Genomic DNA, 20,440 nt, shown 5'->3' with positions numbered 1-20,440 from the left:
AAAGACAGAGACCTCCTGAAAATGCACAAACCTCACAGAAACAAGCAGCAGTGAATGACATTGCCCACCACAGGCTCAAAAGGACAACCATCCAACACATTCAGACCACCATTGCCCACAGGCTGACGGTACCAACACAGCAGACAACCAATATATTCCACCTCAGACAAAGCTGCTAGCTGTGCTGCATATGTTGGCCTCTGGTACCTTCCAAACAACAACTGCTAGAGTCGGAGGAGTTTCACAGCCAGCCCAATCCAAGTTCCCCACAGCTGTCTTGTACCACACTACCTATCCTTCCCCCACACTGCGCAGGAACAGCTGGAGACCAAGCAAAGCGTCTATGCCATAGCTGCCTTCCCACACGTGTTGGGGGCAATTGACTACACACATGTCCTACTTGTGCCCCCTAGCAACACTGCACACAATATCCGCTACCGAAAGCACACGCATTCCATCACTGTGCAGGCAATAGTGGACCACCGGGAAATCTCCACCAACGTCAACGCCAACCACCCAGGCAGAGTGCATGAGTCCTATATCTTCTGACAGTCCATTATCAACCGGCGCTTCCAGGCTGGCACCTCCGGAAATGCCCTGCTCATTGGCAAGTACCAAAGGAACACACCACACACCTCAACTCTCCAATCATGCAACTCATATACAACATGCCAAACAACATGCCCACCCACCAGACAGGACAGCACAACTTACTGTGGCAACTGGGCCAGCCATGCACATAAACCATCAACGGCACATGATAGCAGATTGCGGGAAGAGGTGAGGACCAGGCATGTGCGAAGGAGGCATGTGACCCATGAATAAGAATGTACACAATGCCAAGTGTGGCATGGATATGCTGGCCAGATTGCAGTATGCAGACCACGGACATGTCAATGTTGACATACACTGCTGGTGTTTGGAGTGTAGTGGACAGTGGACGCAACCATGTTACCTCAGCCAGTGGGGAACATCCCAGAAATGTAGCTTGTTACGTCCCCCCTGTAAGCATGAGTAGAGTGGGCTGGCTCAGCGTACGCCAGGCCAGCGTAGGGGTGTGAATAAAAAGCACGTAGCTCTGGGCATGGTTCTCTTCCGTAATGCCCAACATCTCTGCCAGGGCAGCGCCCCTCACCCCGCCACGAGGCCGATGCCGTCCCCGTTACCTGTGTTGCCTGCGATCCTGTGTGCCTGCTGCACCCCGGGACGCTGGTCCCTGTACCAGTCCTGCCAGGCGCTGTGCACCCAGGCCTCAATGCACACCTGCCGACACCGGCGTGTGTCGAAGAAGGTCCACCATGTGCCGGTGCAAGCTCCAAGCCTGAGTGCTGCAACCCTGGCAGCCTCCTCAGACCAGCCCGGTCCCCTCGACACAGGCCCGCTGTACGCCCTTCACATTGACGTACTACACCCGCATACACAGCAGACTAGTAGGTCCCACATTTATAACTGAGTCTTGATTGCACTTTGGCAGAGAACATTAATTATGGCTGCTTTTATCTCACTATACTCCCTTCGATGTGTTGCATCCAAGTCTGTGTATGGCATTCCAATCACAAGTGTCTGTGTGCCCATGCAGACTACTGCCCTCGGGCCATACTGCGCTGGAGTAGGTCACACATTTGGAACTGAGTCTTGATTTTTCAATGGCAGAGTACATGTCATTGCACGCAAGGAGAGGTGTAAGAGGATGATGCGTTTCAATCAGGAGGAAAAAAGGATCATCCTTATGGAGGTGATCGAACACTACCGACAACTGCCCTGGTGTCACTAACTCTGTGCATCGCAAGCCGACAACACGTGCCTGTGGGCCCCTGCTGACAGCTGCCTCGGGCCTACACTGCGGTCGAGTAGGTCACACATTTAGGACTGAGTCTTGATTATACAATGTCCAAGTACACACATGAAGGCAGAGTTTAAATCACTATACTCCCTTCGATGTGGTGACACCATGTCTGTGCATAGCATCCCAACCACACGTGTCTGTGGGCCCTTGACGACTACGTCTTCGTCCTACACTGCAGTCCAGCAGGCCTCACACCAATCCAATCCAGTCCGTACCAGGCAGGACATGCCATCATCTCTGATTGAACACCCGCTCAGCTCTGCTGCTTTTACCTCCGTCAACCACAAGTCACACCCAAATGCCATGTCAACGTCGTGTGTTAGAGTTCCAGGAGGAGTTCACTGAACCGCGTTTGGTCCGTGCTGACTGCTGCCTCGGGCCTACACTGTGGTTGAGTAGGTCACACATTTCGAACTCAGTCTTGATTTATTTATGGCAGACTTGATATCATTGTACAGGCCTCATCGCAGACTGCATCCCCTGCTCTGGTGCCACTAAGCCTCATCGCAGACTGCTTTTCAGCTCTGGTACCACTAAGTCTGTTCCCTGAGATCCATGGACACTTTCTGGTTGAACTTTGGTGGCGACTGAGTCCAAGGACTGGGGGTTGTCGTCACCATCATGTCGGTGATAATGAACAAAAACGAGGCCGTAGCATTCCACTCCTCAATTTGCTGCTTCCAGACGCCTTCTACCCTCTGCATCATGCCCTGGAGGGCACCTTTCACTGTCCCCCACAACCCTCTGCAACATTCACCTCTAACATCGATGAGGACCCGCTCAGCTCGCGTGGCCCATCTCACTGCACCGCAAGTCACCATCCTGTGGCTCTTGAGATATTGGATGACCTCTGAGACAATGGCCTTGGGGTCATCGACGTGATGTGTATGTGGCCGTGCACTGTCCACTGCCTCCAGCCTCAACTGCGTTACACCAGGGCTCACACGTCAAATCGAGTCCTGACCAGCCAGGACGACGCATCACCGCAGGAGGCTCACGCCACCACCGTCAGGACCATCTCCAACCACCAACTGCAAGAGTGGAAACAGTCGTACTGGTAGACTGACAGAGTTGCTCACACCTGTGGTAGAGGCCATCATCTGCCTGATATCCTGCTTGGCACTCCAGTTTCCACCAACCTCAGTGCACTGCAACTCACGGCCACTTTTGTTTGCATATTGGGTGACCTCTGTACTTGCTCCGGCTACCGCCATGATGCTCCGCAGTTGTCTTTTATGCTGGTGTTTTTTTTTTGTTTCCGTTTTACTGATGTTCACTGTTCAAGTTGTTACCAGCACCAACCACTCCGTGAGGGCTGGATCACACTCACCCCGCACACATCCAGCACAGGCATCACTGTACATGTGGCCCTGCCAATAAAGGGGCCGGGCTCACGTGCCCATGGCCAGTTCCACAAACTATCTGTGTGTGTCCGTGTGGTCATAATGTACACATGAGGGCCCCGGACCCGACAACATAACATTGTGTTGTGTATAGTGGACGCCAACATGTCACCACAGACAGCGTGTTAGACCTTGGACATGTAGCTTTATCATCACCGATTCAATACGTAAGAGGAGTGGACTGGGCCATCATACACAGGTCCAGCGTGGGTGTGTGAATTATAACTGCGTGACTCTGGGTGTGGTTCTGTACTGGAAGTGTGCAAATGCATGTGTCTCTGTCGCAGTGTGGGTCTCCTTTGTGTGGTGTAGGTGGTCCCTGAGGGGAATTAGACACCCACGCATGTGATCTAGTTCGTATTCTGTGGGTTCGGACCCCACCCGCACCTATTAGGCCACCTCCGTTTGGCATCCTAACACCTGGAATGCCATGTGTTGCTCAGTGAGGTGTTGGGAGCCAGCCATGCTGGTGGGTGCTTCCTGCTGTGTGTTCTGTGCAGGGGCTGGGTTCTCCTCTATGTAGCTTGGCTGCCCTGGTCTTGGTGGTGGGTTGCCTGGGATGTCCATGAGCTATTGTGGGGCGTCGGTGTCGAAGGTGTGGCGGTCCTCTCCAGCATCACTGATGAGTTGTCTGGGCTGCTCTGCTGGAGGTGTTGTTTGTCCCTCTGCAATGTGAAGGGGAGATGCATTATGACATTGTGTTGACATGTATGTTGGCGCATTGTTCTTGTTTACATGCAGACTGTATGATTATGTACATTGTGACTGTTTTGGAGGTGTTGGATTTTGATGCAGGACAGTGGACATTTGGACTACATGACGGATGTGAGGTTGTAGGCGTACATTTCCTTCTCACAGTTTCCTGCTCTGTTAGATGTGGTTGGCCTGTTTCAGCGTATGAGCGCAGCCAGTTGTGTCCTCTGTTCTACAGTGTCGGGTCTGCACATTGTACCACATAGTCGTCAATGTGGATGTGCTGTTATTGCTATGTGTGTGTGCTGCAGTGTGCCACGGGGATCAGGGACATGATCCAGGGTCATTGTGGGTGTGCGGTGTGTGACACATCGTTGTGCATGTGTGCCATTGTGCCCATCTCTCCCCGTCCCCCCAGTCCCTGGTCGTTACTCACCCTGTTGCTGTTGTGTCAGGTCCTCTCGAGCTGTGTCTGGACTCCGACCTTCTTGCACCGTCTCCACATTGATGACTGTGGCCCCCGTTTCCTCCTGCTCCTCCTATGGCGCAGGAGTCCCACCTCCTGTCGCCGTTGCTGCCTTCGTGTTGGCAGCGGGTTTGTGCTTGGTTTGGCTTTTCACATGAAGCCAACGCCTCGTGGCCTCCTCCATTGCCCTCCTCGACACTCCGACTGCATTCACGTTGGTCTCAATGTGTGTCAGTTGATGGTAGTGTTCTGTCACCTCCGTGACTCTGATCTGGTTTTCCTGCGGACTGCAACCTGTCTTCCTCTCACTCTTCTCCTTGGCCTCCCCTGACACCGTTGTTCATTGCTGGTGGTCTGTGGGGCTTGTGGGGTTCGCGTTGGCCTCTGCACTAGTTCCGGATGCATCCATGGTGCAACACAGTTTCTTTTTTTCTCCCTTGTTTTTCCGTTGCTTTTATGGTGCATTTTCCCGCATGACGCATGGGATTTGCAGGCTTGTGGCTGGTTTTCGCTGGTTTTTGTATCGCGATTGGCCTCATCGCACCTTTTTTTGCGTTCATGTTTCACGTTTTTGCGGCGTCGCATTGACTTTATCGCGGACATTTGATATATTATCATGAGCCTTTCGCAGGGAGCCGCCGGCTTGTGAATACCACAGTACCACAGTGTTATTTTCCCGCGATAGGCTGCGCTGCGAAAAGCTGCATTAAGCTACTTTTGCGGTAGTTATCACACGTTCTTGAGAATATCCCTCTGAGTCCCTTATTTTGCTCACCACATCGATCTTCTAATCTTAATTTCTCTTGTGGAATTCCACATGGAAATTGCTCTTGCTTAATGTGTGCATGAGGTATCTAATAAGCCTGACTAACCAACAAAGCTGTGTATTCTTAATATATACAAGTGATATTCAGCTTGTTGTTACATTTAACCAACATACCCTTGAATCAAGAACTGGTGCTGATCCTGAATACAGGCTCCTGAATATGGATGACGTGCTATATTGAGGTAACAATGTTGAAGTCATGATTATTGAAGGTAAGTATATAATGTTATCAAAGTGTAAAATAGTTATTACTAGAATAATGCGATATTTAATATCTTTTTTGTGTTTAGAATTTTGTAAAATTTGAATTGCTATTATTGATGATAAAATACTATAAAAATGTTTTTTTCTTTTTTTTGACTATTGGGTTTTATTGAGGTATTTGATCGCCATTGTGCATATAAAAAAAGTCTTATTTTTGCAATTTTGGATGTTTTCATTAATTATGTATGTTAATTATTACTTTTAACTACATTTAATTATTGCATACATTTTTGTTTACAGGGTTTTAGTTTTTTGGGGGATATAGTGTTTTAAACAAAAATGAATTAATAATAAATTGTTAGATTTTAATAATGAACATATTTTCAAATATATATTGTATACTGACTTTAAAATTAACAAAAATTATTGTTATTATTTATTTTACCAAAAATAGTCAATTGGTACATAAGTACTTAACATAATATTATTTCTAATGCTTAATCGTATTCGCACTTTTATTTTTTAATTATTTTGAAAAAATTTGAAGTAAGTAGGTTATACTTACAATTCCCTGAAAACGAAAAATGTGTCAGGTTTGCATTTAGAAGTTTTAAACTAAATTTTGACAAAATAGTTTAAATAACAAACTGTTTTTGAAAATGTAATTTTATTATTCATTATGGTTGACCCAATTTGATGTACTTACCAGAACGCTTGTAGGTCTGGATTTAGAATAATAAATGCATGCCCTCTAATTATACATACTTAGACCAAAATGTATTGGACTGGTGGTAAAATGGCAAGTGTGCTTCCCCCAATTTTAAATTACTTTTATTTTTTTGGGCACAAGTATTAAAATATTAAATATGCCCCTTCTCCAGAATGATGTGCCCTTCCCACAATTTGTACAAGTGGAATTATAATAAAAATATACCCTTCACCCCTAAATTATCTGCTGTAACCCCATTGTTAGTTGGTCTGGAGTATAGTAAATCTGCCTCCAAAAATACATTTGTTTTCTACAATGTTAGTTGGACTGGAATTAGAATAATAAACCTGGCTTGCATAAATATGTGCAATTTCTCTAATTATAGTTGGAATTATGCAAGAGTAGTTAATATGGCCCACTAAGTACGTTATTTCTCCAGTGCGTATTTGAGTGAATGATTATGTATTGCTTAACGTTTACTGCGAAACTTTTATTGTTTGCATTTTATAATTAGTTATTGTTGCTTTTGTAATTTTTTTAATTAATTCATTATTTTGTTCAATATTGGATATAGCCAGCGGAAAATTCAATAGCCGTGATGCTGGGTCTTTAGCACACTTAGTTGCCATGTTGTACTCAGAGGGAGCCACCAAAAAAAGAGTGCTGGAAATATCAGAGCAAGGATTTTACTTTGTATAACCATTTATCTAGCACCTCCCATATAATTTAGCACAACTTCAAACACTACTTACAAACACTGCAGTAACAATCCAGAAGTCTTCTGAAGTGACCTGACCACATCGAAACTGGTTAACATTGGCCATTATAATAATGACATAAAATTGACCACCAAGGACTGTTACAGAATGTACCCCAGGGGTGCAACAGGCATGTGCACCCATTATGTGTGCCCTGGGGCACTTTGTTATTACAGAAGAGGCTGCAGACGCATGTTCAGCCCCTTCTGTAATATAGCTATTGCTGGCACACATGTAGCACCAGCGCTATCTTTAGATGATGTGGCCCCATGCAAATGAAGGAATCACTTTTCCTCTGCGCCCGCACCATATTATGGACATGGTACAGAGGCACGCACTCCTTTAGGAGGCACACTGAAAGTGCGCCACAAAAAGGTGACACACTTTCAGTGAACCTCCTATAGGGGTCCTAGGAACCCCAGACATACCCCCTGGAAGTGGGTGCAGTTACTCACAGCACCCTCCTGCAAGGGGATCTCTAATCTCTTCTCGAAGTGCAGGCGGGTTGCCGCCTGCATTGTGAAACACGAACAAGCTTTTAAACACCTGCTCCATAATTTCACTTGAATGTGCTCGTCCCAGGGCAGCACGTTTGCAGCTTCCCTAGGGACAGCACATATTTTGTAATAAAAGTCGCACTGTCCCTATTTGCATCAGTGCGCTGCATTCTTAACATGGACCCAGGTGTCAGGTTAACGATAATAGATTGGTGTGCAGATAAAATTGTAACTGGTTGTCTCTCAGTGCCGGGAGAGGGGGACATTGGTTTGTATGAAGACAACCCACCACTGCCTCAAAGACAAAGTGTTGTTCAGAGCAGCAGCCTGGGCCACCAGCATACCGATAATAGTCTGGCTGGGGGATAAGATACTGTGAGCACTCAAGGAGGTGTTCTGCTGTCCACTGAGATCCTTGACAGTGTTTATTGGATGCAAGTTCTGTGTAAAACCTGGCAATTAAATTGTATTGTAGTGGAGGGAATTGCATGTGCACAGGTAACCTACAAACACTTGGGAAAATTGAAAACAATAGGTGATGGAACGTATGACAATTTCTGATGATTTTGAAGTGTTCCAGTCTGTAAAATTTCTGGCTGTGCCACAATATAAACACCTGCTGCACATGATGTTTATCATTTATCAGTATGTTTATCAGAATTCTCCTCTATACCATGTTCTACAACATGTGTATCATGTGTCAATAATATTTATCAGCTGTCATTGTCAAAATATAGACTCAAGGTGTTTAGGGTTGAGGAAGACGTCCATAGTGGCGCAGTGGGAGGAGTTACTCCGGGCGCTCAAACATGTTGAGGAGACGGACCTGGGGGGAGAGCCGGCTGCTGGGGAGACGTCTTCAGGTCAGGAAGCGGGGGTCCGCCGGAGTGACCTTGTTATGTTCCACACACGATATACACCTAGGATGGATGCCGCGAGTACACGCATCTAGGCACATGACCGAGAGTAACACTTAAGTCATTGTACACCGACATGAGAGGAGGGGAACAGTAGGGTAGCGGGCACAAGAATACACCTGGGGGAGCTGGTCTCAGTTGAGGTGGTTGAGGTTTTACGTGTTTAGTTTCATTGTTATCTGTTGGAAGCAGATATGGATTCGGCTGAGGGATCTGAACAGATGACTTGAAGTACCTATGTAGCGATTTGGTGGGCTGTACTTAGCAATGCTTGAGACCCGCACTGCATAAGGGATTTCCGTACCAATTGATGAAGTCAAAGTTCTACGAATTACTACACAGCCATGTCCTTTCATATTTGATATGTACTGTTATTAGCAATGAGTGTTAGGACAAATGAACTCATATGGAAGTATGCCGAATCATTGTAAAGGTTCTGGAAAATTAATAAAAAACAGATTTTAAAAAAAATATATATATAGACTCAAGGTTATTGCACTCAGGATAAAGTTGGCAGTGCTTTTCTGAGATATCTCAAGTGTGCTTTAATTAAAAAAAATATGCTGCATTTGCTTTTTGATTAAACAGGGGTTCTTATTCCTGGATTTGAGTGACATCCATGTACATGAACTAATCAAATTATTAATACTGGTGGCAGGCCAACAGCAATCAGACATCAACAGGCCCATATAACTTAACTTATGAGGCTCATGGAGGCATTTAAAATAAGTTTATTAGCTCACGTGATACCTCAAAGTGCGTAGAGGACTGGCAAGTACATGCAGGTACAGTTTGTTATTCTGCAAATGTATATCCAGAAAGGGCGTCTGCTCTTCTGTGGTGTCTGAACTGTTCATCACAAATGTGAAGCTGCACATTCAGAAATCCGATTGCTGATTGGCACTAATGCTTCCCATAGGGGCATTGTGAAAAATGCAATCAATAATTTCTTACAAAAGAAGAACACGGTGAAACCATACAAAGCACTAAATTGAATTGTTTTTGGAACGTTAATCGTTATGCTCTAAGTAATTCCACAATAAGGAAACCACTGGCATAACAAGAAGCTTGTGTTTAATTAACTCTTATGCAATAATACATGAATAAAGCTATGCTCGTCGCTTTCCTTTTGGGATGGCCCAGCTGTTTATTTTAGAAACGGAGGAAAGAAAAATTGAGCAACGAATGCAATAAAGAGATTGAACATCTGTGATGTGAATTTGAGCCCACATTATTTTCATGATAAAACTTGCAGATGTTAAGAATGGTTTAAGTATAAAGCCAACAAAGCTAATACACTACACTTCCCGTTCCAGTACAAGAAGAAATGCAAGTTTAGGCATTTACAGTGGTGTGGGTAGTACATGAAATTATAACGTGTGTTTTGTTCAGGCATTTCACAAAAGGCATTTTAGCACCATGATATACATTCCTAGCCTCTCTCTCTCTATTTTTGGAATTACAACAGGATAGCACCTTTTCTTTCTACAACAATAAAAAAATACAATACATGCATCCCAACCACAAGAGATGAGGTAGCTTATGCTAAGAAATGCAGGACCCTTTTGTACCAGAACATTTAAGAAAGACTTGAACCTTCACAAAGGCAATGCAGCGTGTATAAAACTGTTCCGGAATTAAATGCTATTTTCTCAACACAAAGTATAAAATGGGGCTTGTAACACTTGTCTGGCAGTCCTGAATACCAAGGAACACAGTTCTGAAGGCATCAGAGAGATTCCATGTTTACACATTTAAGCATGGATGAGCAGTAAGTAGTTCCAACTTTACTGAGAGATGAAGAACTGACAATGTATGCAGGTTGTACATTGAATATCTTCATATGTTTGCCACAAATGACAAAACTGTGGGAATGATTAATCAAAGTCTTTCTAACAATGATGTTGTTGTAAATGGGCTGTGGGTTGTGACAACAAGCAGTAGTGGCAAGGTCCCTAAATTTTGACACATAGTTAAAAAATCTAAATATATTTTATGTTTTCATATTCAATCTTTCAAGTAAACAATATCATAGCCATTCTAAAAGTTTGTAGACAATGTTGAACATTTCTTGTTCAGAAATAAGATGGATTATGTCAGCTTTGACTGAAAGACCTTTGAAAACTGTCACTTACTTGTATTTTGACTGGTGGTTTCGCATTATTTTATGATATAAATTGCCCAGAAACCTCATTATGGTTCCTGATTTCCTGGTCCACTGTGCATGCCCGCACAAGGGATTCAGATATAGTTCTAACCCAGGAAGTACATTTGTTCAATACTGTTAAGATTATTAGCTGGAGAGAAGAAAACTTTTGCACCATCTCAGAACATTTGTAGTAACTCCAGATACTCATCAACACTGGATTTCACAACATTCAAATAGTGTTATCATTTGGTTTGAAAAATGAAATCTAAAGCTAGTTGGGCAGGACTACCCTTCTCAATCTAACAGGAAGATGACATAAACAAATTGAAACTATAACAAGTGTTCTGGTTTCTGGTCACGGAGATCCATCTATAGAAGAAGGAAGGAAAATTGAAGGTCAAATTAGTGTCATTGGCCCTGAAATATTAACGCTCTACTGCTGCAGTGACTTTCTCCTGGACCACTTACTTTATATTCCACTGTAACCAATGAGACAGGAAGTCAGTACAGTCTACAGCCTCAACTGCTATGAAAAGGTTTTGGCATGATGCAAAAACGGTTACATGCAATCACAGCATCACACTGCCCTGCTCAGAGTCTGAAATACCAAATTAGGAGAATCCCGTCATTTATAACGTGAAAATATTCTGGATCTGTCTTTTTTTTCGGAATATGGTGCAATAAATAATCAAATCATGTATCGCACAATATAGTGATTGCCACTTTGCGACTCACTAAATTAGACACAAGATCATAACCACATCAAAATAGAATAAAACGTCCTTTATCCTCACTCCATTTAGAAGTCAGTCCTTTTAAATGTTGCTTAAAATTTCCAATACACTGACGGTAACATGAGGAAAAAAATACAACAATATTACTGATGATTAAGGCTCCCTCAAAACAAAAAAATGGAATTGTTGGGCTTTTTTAATTGCACTACTCTACTAAACGTTATTTAGAAACATTTTAAGTTTGTAAGTAAAATAAATATTCGGAAGGCCGGGCAATTTAATAGGAGATCTGTATGTACAATGCTGATGTGTCAGCCAGTATTTCAAGAGTCTCAGGATTAACTTCAGTCAGTCTGTGTTCTTGTGTCTTCCTGTTGGTCTTTTACAAAAAGCAAACTGGCCCGATATCAATTCCAAACTCTTGGTCTGTGCTGCCAATGTCCACTGGTGCAATGTCAATGATGGGCAAGCGTGCCACGTTTTGGGTTCGGTACTCAAAGACAGTCTTTCCCACGTTGCCATTGCGTTTCTGAAAAGAAAGAAAGAAGCAAAGTTACACATCTTTGGCGCGCTGCAGGAACGTCACCCATGAATTTGTCTTTTTGGAATGAAAGAAAAATGAGGTCTACAAAAAGCATGTCAAATGTACATTAATCCTTTTTTTCCAGATGCATTTTATTGAGATTTTACGGAGTACGGGGCATATTATCAAGAAACGGCGTTAAAATTATCGGCGCTTTAATGGGCTTGATCATATGCCGCAGAGAATTCCCATAGAAGCCCATGTTCTGGTGTCAACATGGGCTTCTATGGGAATTCTCTACGGCATATTATCAAGCCCATTATCGCCGCTTTAGCGGCAGTTTTCTGCCGCTAAAGCGGCGATAATTTTAACGCCGTGCTTGATAATATGGCCCTACATCCCTTACAGGTACAGAGGTGAGCAGATAAAACAGAGAACGAAACAGTCATTTGCTGTCTCTTTGTAATTGCAGGTTTCGTGTCTGCTGACAAACAGAATCATTCACAAAAGCTAGTGGAGATAAGATTGAAAAAAGGAGAGGAAAAACTAGGGGGCATAAGTACAAGCCCCTATCGCCACGGGAACATTACTTTTTGTGGCTTAACACTGCCTTATAAATAAGGCCCCCTTTTATGCTATGCTTAACGTGAAAGGGGTGGGCAGTGGGTGTTGCGGTGGGCATTCCACCGCAACACCCTTTGATTTTGACGCTGCCCCCTATTTACAAGGGCGGCGTAAATGGGAGGCAGCACCAAGATTAAGTCCAGGGAAAACCTGGTCTTATCTTGGCGAAATGAGGAGAAATGCTTTATTTCTCCTCGTTTTTGCTTTTTCCATGTGTGCTGCCTTGTGCAGCACACATGAAAAGAGCAAAATGCATTGGATTGTATATTTGTAGGAAGGTGACCCTTCCCGCACATAAACGATCCTTAAAAAATTGATTTTGCAACTTCCATGTGTGCTGCATTAAGCAGCACACATATAAGTGACAAAACAGCATTTAAAGATTGTTTATGTGCAGAAAGGGACACCTTCCTACACATAAACAATCTTTCCCTGCACGCAGACAACCTTGCACTACAGTGCAAGGGTGCCTGCGTTGGCACAACACTGCTAAGTGTAGCGCCAGCGCAGGTCGAAACGCAAGGCTGCACCATATCCTATCCTTGTAAATATGGTGCAGCCTTGCGTTTCTGAAGTTGTGGAGTGATGCATTAAGCCATGACCGCTAATGCCTCAACCCCATCCCCCCACTTCTATTGTACATATCTCCCTAGGAATCAAGTCACGGTTCGGTTAAAGCTACATATAGATGATAGTGGCAGCATGTGTCTAAGTTTCCTGGTACCCCGTCATCATGGCTCGGGTAATACATTAATCCTTTATTAGTAAATGGAATAATAATGCTTTAAACTCATCAAACGTATGTGTTTTACAAACTGTTGCACACACCTCAGCGTAAGGCAGCCAATTTGGAAATCTGGAGGCATATAACCCAGCCTTGTTGCTTGACTGAAAATGGTGTGTGTTTCGTCAAATCAAATCGGCCCAAATTATGCCTTGTGAAAGGCAGAACATGGAAATTTCAGAGAGATAAAAACTGAATTTGCATGTTATACTTCATAGTGAGATAAAAAAAAGACTGATATAGGAGGTAATTAATGCTTCTGTTTAATACTCACTATTTTCTAGGTATGGCAAATATCTTACCATTTACCACCACCTCACAATCAAATCCTAAGTCTCATTGTGCTTAAAATGTAAATATGTGAAATGTGATTGCATATTTATAATTGTGTAACTTAAAGATGGAAAACTGCTCTCGATTGTAGATGATCTTGTATTATTTCTAAACAGTGTTCTCTTTTCCCCTGGCTAGGTTTGCGTTTTATCAATGTGAATATTTATAGAAACAAAAACATTACAGAGGAGCATGTGTTTTGAACATGCTGGACATTTGTGAAGGCCGGGATATGAATGTAATTGTAAATCTACCTATCATATAGAGAGCAGAGCCATTTGTTGAGAGAGACAAGATAATCCCAACCATCTAAAAGTGCAGTACACTGATGTACCGAAGAGAAATATGTGTTCACACAGATAGTGTGTGATCTTAAGGTGAACTGGCTGGTGCTCTCAAGGTGCAGTGCCTAGATTGGTGAATAGAATCAAGTAAGCAATCTTGCCTTGGGAGCTGAAAAAAACCTGTTCAGTTCACTACAAAGATTGACCGCTTTCAAGAAAGGAAGGCTACGGTGTTCTAGGTACACTTTCATATTGAGACATTAACATGAATAAGCAGATTCAACAGCTATTTGTTACGCGTGGCTCTCATAGGTTCTAAATCCAGTAATTCACTGCAATAACGTAGCAACAGTGGGTAACAGAAAAGCTGCCCACTGTAGCTACATCATAAAGGAATTCCAGGATGCAATAGCTGGTTTCTCTTAGACCGGTCAAGGCAGCACTGGAAAGCAGTCTACACAGCTTCTGGAGGGGAGTAAAGGTACAGAGAGTGGGGGGTGGGTGGCAGGAGGCAATTTTTTAACATTTTGAATAGAGAGGAGAGACCATGTTGTGTATAGCTCCCCATTACTGCTCGACCCCTGCATAGCAGTTGAAAGCAGAGGCAGATGATGTTCGTGTCCATACATAACAAAATTATAAGTTTGCTAAAAGTGAATAACGGGGATGTTTTTCACATTGGGGTTCTGAGTGACATTGTATACAACTCTAACTTGCCTCTTGTTGTCAGGACCCCTTGGTGAAAAACATCCCTATTATTCACCTTTAACCAGCTATACTATGTATTTACTGCAGGGTCATAACAACAGTGGGACACAAAGAATTCCACTCTTGTCGCATCACAAGGGGAGCAGCTAATGTTCCCTGTGTTATGCTGACTTGTCCGTCTATAGAGATCCAAGCAATGTGGTGGAATGGTAGCTGGTTGTCTGATCTACTTTCACTTCATCTGGATCTTCAAAGACCTAAGATAGGCAGGAAAACACAGGCAGCACACTGCCTCAAACAATCAGCAAATTTCTCAACTTGGATCTCTGCAGACCTATGGTGCCAAAGAAAAATGCCACGCCGATTAGAGACTCTCAGGAAGCCACTGTCAGTGTGATGGTAGATCTCCATATACGTGAGACCAGAAAGTATGACTTTGGATAGGGAGGAACAGAGAGAGCATAGAGGACTATGGGGAATGGGTGGCTGGAGGCCATGTATTTTCTGTATTTTGGATGGGATGGAGGTGGGTTGAAGAGTAGGTGGGTGGCACGAAGACCGGTATGTTTTTTTTTTATATTTAGGAAGGCAGGGGAGGCCATATTCTTTATGGCTCCCCCATTACTCCTCTGCTGCTGCGTAGGTATGGAAAGTAGAGCAAGTTGACTTGGGTGGAGTATACATAATATAGAATTGTAGATGGATACACAGTATATAGGATGTTTTTCAACTCTGGGTTCTGAGTGACATCATAGAAAACTCAAGCTTTGGTCTCTCCAAAGCTCCACATAATGTCTTCTAAGATTCAAATGTATATTTATTTTTAATATTATTGCTATATGAAATATGCTATTATATGCATATAAAATATATATACAATATTTAGGAAAGGTAACTTACCGAGCAAGTGTCTTCAAGGACAGTGTATCTGAAACGGCTGTTCCCTTCTGCTTTGATCTCAAGGTCATTGGCACCTTTGAGGATTACTGCCTTCTTCAGGTTTTGTGCTTTTTCATCCAGATATCCTACAGTGTTTTTACAGTGGTATGTAATGTTCTGGGAAGCTTCTTTGGACAGAAGGCGCAAAAATGTCATTTGTGTGACAGCTGTATCGCCGTAGACAAACTGAAAAGACAGAGTCATTTTCCAGATTAATAAAACATTGCAGAAATAAAATAACCATTACATTTACAATTAGTACCCAAGGGTTACACGTTTGATCCTATTGATGACCATTTACAGGCCATTTGGTTTGCAGTGTATTTCCATACCTATACCGTTCCGCATTAAGATCGAGTTAGTTCCAAAAACGATGTGCTTTGCCATTCCTATGTTGTATTCAGTACCAAAATTAAAGCAAACCCATCCCCCTTTGTAATTATATTTACAAATTACCATTATATTTATAAGAATATTTATAATCCCTCGCCTATTTTTGTCTTGCCATTCTTGTTTCTAGCGTTTCTTTTGCATATGTTTGCCTCACACTACCTTACTCTCTATTACTACTGACTTCTAGTTTGGGCTTCACCAGGGAAATTGCTGAAAGACATTCCTATTTGGTATGTTTATCCCCCCTCACCCCACTCTCACCCTAGGCTATGCTTGCTGTGCGAGCCACTAAAGCTGACCACAGCTTTATTTTTATTTATTTTGAAGGTTTTGTATAGCGCGAACAAGACCCTTACTGGTATCAGAGCGCTTTACAGGGCAGATGTAGGTAGAATATACATGCATAGAAATAAAAATACTATATGTCAAGTAAATAGATTAGTGGTAGCTATTACATAATGGCAGGTTTCTAAAGGAAAGTATGAAACAGTTCAAGTAAATTTAGCCAAGAGAATCGATTTCTATTCTTTTTTGAACGAAGCCGTGGATGGGTTCAGTCTTGTTTCTGGGGGCAGGGCATTCCAGATCTCAGGAGCCATTCCTGAGAAGGTATGGTTATATGTTTTCTTCTTGGTAAAACATGGAGGTTTCAGTAAAAGATTGTGGGAGCTTCTAGTGGTTCTGTTCCCACCCGATAGGATTAATTTCTCTGCTAAGTATCTTGGGGTTTTGTGATGTAATGCCTAGTGTGTCATACAGGCAATTTTCAGATGGATTCTGGCCTCAAAAGGAAGCCAGTTGAGTGCATGAAGGTCAGGGGAGATATGACTGGTTTTTTTGGAGCCTGTGATGAGTCTCACTGCTGCATTAATTGACGCTCTAAGAGGAGCTATCGATGCTCTGGGCAGGCTGCAGAGAGCGACACTCCCGTATTCCACTTTGGGGGTTATAAAAGTCTGAACTGCCTGTTTAAAGTCATTTGCGGGTATGAAGGGTTTCAGTCTTCTTAAGGTGTTCATGTGAAAATGTGCTCCTTTAGTTGCAGCGCTGATGTGCTTCTTCATATTTAGCTTATAGTCAAGAGTAATTCCTAGTGATTTAGCAGAATCAATGATGAGGGGTTGACCATTGAGTGCTGTTAGGTGCTTCATCCATTCTTGGATGATGGTTGATTGGTTGGGTGGGGCGATTAAGAGGAATTCTGTTTTGAGGGTGTTCAGTTTTAAGTGGTTATTGGCCAGCCAGGCCTGCTTTTTTTGTAGCGTTGAGTTGAGGGACTTGATGTCTTCAAGAGAGTGGACCTTGATGTAGAGTTGGGTGTCGTCTGCGTACATGTGGTAGTGGACATTTGAGGAGTTGAGAAGATTGGTGAGTGGTTCCATAAACAGATCGAAGAGTGTCGGGGAGAGGGAGGAACCCAGGGGCACTCCTAAGATGACTGGCCTGGGATTGGATAAGGATTGATTGATCTTGAGTCTTTGTGTTCTGTTTTGGAGGAAAGAAGTAAAGCAGTTTAAAACCGTTCCAGATAGACCCATTCTATGTTGCAGGAGGTCTAGAAGGTTGTCATATTTGACGGTCTCGAAAGCTGAGGATAGGTCAAGCAAGATGAGTAAGCAGGCTTTGTTCTGATCCAATATTTTTAGTGCGTCATCAATTATGTCTGTCATGGCTGATTCGGTACTGTGTCCTGTACGAAAACCTGATTGGAATTGATCGAGCAGGTTGAAGTGGTCTAAGTGGTTGCTGAGCTGCATGTGCTCACATTTTTCAAATAGTTTGGCCAGGGTGGGGATGTTGGATATTGAGTGATAGTTGTTCACGTCTAATGGGTCCGCTGAAGGTTTCTTTAAGATGGGGGAAACCTGACCAGCTTTGAGGATGGCTGGGATCATTCCTTGCATCAGGGAGGTGTTTATGATCCTGGTCCATAGGGGAACTAGCATTGGAATTAAGTCTTTTAAGTAGCTTGCTGGGAGTGGGTCTGTGAAGTGGTTGGAGGGGTTCAAAGCCGTGAGTGTCTTTAGGATATTTTCTTCGCTGTAGAAGCTGAAGATGGTCCAGGAGGCGTTGTTTTTGAGGTCAAGCTTAGTGGTACCACTGAGCTGTGTCCCGAACGGGGTCAGTGAGGAGATTGTGGGTGAGTCGGAATGAGAGATTGGCACATTAAGTAGGTCTCTCTTTATATTTTCTGTTTTTGTTGTGAAAAAAGAAGCAAATTCCTCGCAATTGGGGAGTGTTTCTGTATTGGTGTGGGGAGAGTGGAGGACACCATTCGATTGCGATTTAATTATTTTGAATAGTCTTTTGGGATAATTTTTGGCTTGATCTAATTGTTTACTGATGAAATCCAATTTTGATCGTCTAATTTTTCTGAAATAGGCGTTTCTTGTGCTTCTCAGTAATTTGAGGTGGTAAGGGGATGGTGAGGCTCTCCATTGTCGTTCGATTGCTCTTAGTGACCTTCTGTCTTTATTTAGCCTGCCATCATACCAGGGTTGTGTGTCTTTTTCTATTGTGACTCTTTTCAATTGTAGGGGAGCTAGTTTGTCTAATAACATGATCATGAAGTCAAAGTAGTGATTAGTCAGATCATGTACATCATTTAATCCATCCAGTACTGGCATGAGGATAGGTCTAGACAGGATTGACTTGTTTTAGGTTTCTCTTCCAGATTTTTGTTCTCGTGGGTTGAACAGAGAGTGGTTTAACTTCTACCTTGATATGGAAAGTGATGATGTGGTGGTCAGACCAATCACAGGGGAGAATCGATTCCAGCTGGATGTAGTCTGCTTTGGAGATTACAAGATCGAGGGTTGAACCTTTTACATGAGTGGGGCTGTCACAAATTTGGGACAGGTTCAGGTCGGATAGGAACGTTTTTAAGCTTTTGACTCTGGGTCGTTTGGGTCATCCCAGTGGAGGTTGAAATCCCCCAAGAATATCTGAATGATCTGTTGCCCAGCATTTGTGGTTAGCATATCCATCACATGTTCAATGAAGGTAGAGTTATTTCCAGGAGGATGGTAGAATGAGTGTAATGAGCAAATTGGTTTGTTATTGTTAGTGACATCTAGACATAGGTATTCACAAGAAGCAAGAGCCGGGGCGTTTGCGTGTTTCACAAAGAGGTTACTCTGATGTATGCAGGCAATACCCCCGCCTGGCCTGTCAATTCTATCTCATCTTGTGATGTGATAGTTTGGGGGAACTAGTATGTCTAGGATGGGTGTATATATATTTCTTCAGAGCACACACTCACACTCAAAGCCTGTGGATGGACTAAAGACATGGAGATGCCTATCGTGTGCCTCTTTGGTTCTGAGCCTATTAGTGCCATGACTTCTCTTTTATGAGATGACCCTGTCAGCAATACATTTTCGGTGTATCTGGCTATAACTCCTCTTCTAAGACTGCACATACTCTTAATAAACAGAAGCTGTGTCAAGAGTTCCAAAACGTAAAAACTCAAAGTACATGCAAATATTTGAAGAATTATATACAGAGAGTGAATTAATGATTAGCAGGCTTGCTTAATTAGGAATTCAGATATTCATAGCAGCAACAGATTGCCCGGTGGCTGCTCAAACTGAGGAACACATTTATGAGCCCCCTGTGGCACTTTTGCGACACCAGAATGCCACTTTTTTGATGTACCGGTAGCGCAATGTGCCACATCATATTTACAAGGCCAGGTAAAGCCACTTTATGTGGCTTTTCATGGCCTTGTAAATATGTGCCCCTTTCACGCAGAACACTGCGTGAAAGGGGCGTTTCATGGATATAGGTTTGGGTGTTCCAACACAACACCCATGGAATCTGAGGCATTCCCAGATTTACGAGAAATCTTAAACCTGGGAATGCGTCAGAATCTTACGCCACCCAAGGGGTGGTATTAGAGAGGCACACCGAGAAGAAATGCTTTTATTCCTCCTCGTTTTTTCCTTTTTCTATGTGTGCTGGATTCTACAGCACACATAGAAAGAGGAAATCACCTGAATTGATTGATTTTATGCAGGAAGGTGTCCCTTCCAGCACAAAATCAATTAACCTCGCAATGCAGGGTGCCTGCATTGGCGAATGGCAGCCCATTGTGTGCCAGCTCAGGGGAAAGGTCAGGAATGTACTGTATCTTATAGATGCAGCACATTTCTGCCCTTTTCTTTTGATGCAGGGCAGCACAGCATGATTCCTTCCACCAATACCCTTATCAATTAAGCCCTTGGAATGCAGATGCTGTAGAAGAAAGACATTTTAACTCTCTTCTGTATGTGACACTGGAAGCATCTGCAGGAAGAATTGAGTTCCATATCTTTTTTGCACTTGCACAAAATTATTCTTTGACGTTTCTTATGTATTTTTAAGAGATTTTTGAGATGTTAATATGATATGCTGCACCTTACAAAGGTACCTATGTTAACATAAACAAGTAGAAACTGTGAAAACTGAAGATGTTGAAAGATTCGAGCCATGACTCCTCCAGAAAGAGAGTATATTGGGCAGGGTGCTGGATTTAATTTCAGATGCCAAGAGGATATCCAGGATAAATATTTGCTGGGTTTTAGTAGAGACTATAGGGCATATTTACAAGCCCCTATCGCCACGGAATGGAACTTTTTATGGCGTGCCTGTGGCAATAAACCCTTCGGC

General features: G+C 43.2%; 1 protein-coding gene across 1 annotated transcript in view; it reads right to left on the bottom strand.

Annotated features, from left to right (window-relative positions):
• Positions 1-9,376: 9,376 nt before the first annotated feature.
• The window catches only part of COL5A2 (collagen type V alpha 2 chain), a 333,083-nt gene continuing 322,019 nt past the window's right edge, over positions 9,377-20,440 (bottom strand). The window contains exons 53-54 of the mRNA XM_085647093.1: positions 15,359-15,583; positions 9,377-11,731 (exon numbers count right to left, since the gene is read on the bottom strand). Of these exons, the coding sequence (XP_085503219.1) occupies positions 11,585-11,731; positions 15,359-15,583 (372 nt within the window). The 3' untranslated portion in view covers positions 9,377-11,584. The remainder of the gene's footprint in view (positions 11,732-15,358; positions 15,584-20,440) is intronic.

Source organism: Triturus cristatus, chromosome 3_2 (assembly GCF_964204655.1).
Source record: "Triturus cristatus chromosome 3_2, aTriCri1.1, whole genome shotgun sequence".
Lineage (NCBI taxonomy): Eukaryota > Metazoa > Chordata > Amphibia > Caudata > Salamandridae > Triturus > Triturus cristatus.
The sequence above is the reverse complement of the archived record's forward strand: the minus strand, read 5'-3'. Positions and strand labels throughout refer to the sequence as shown.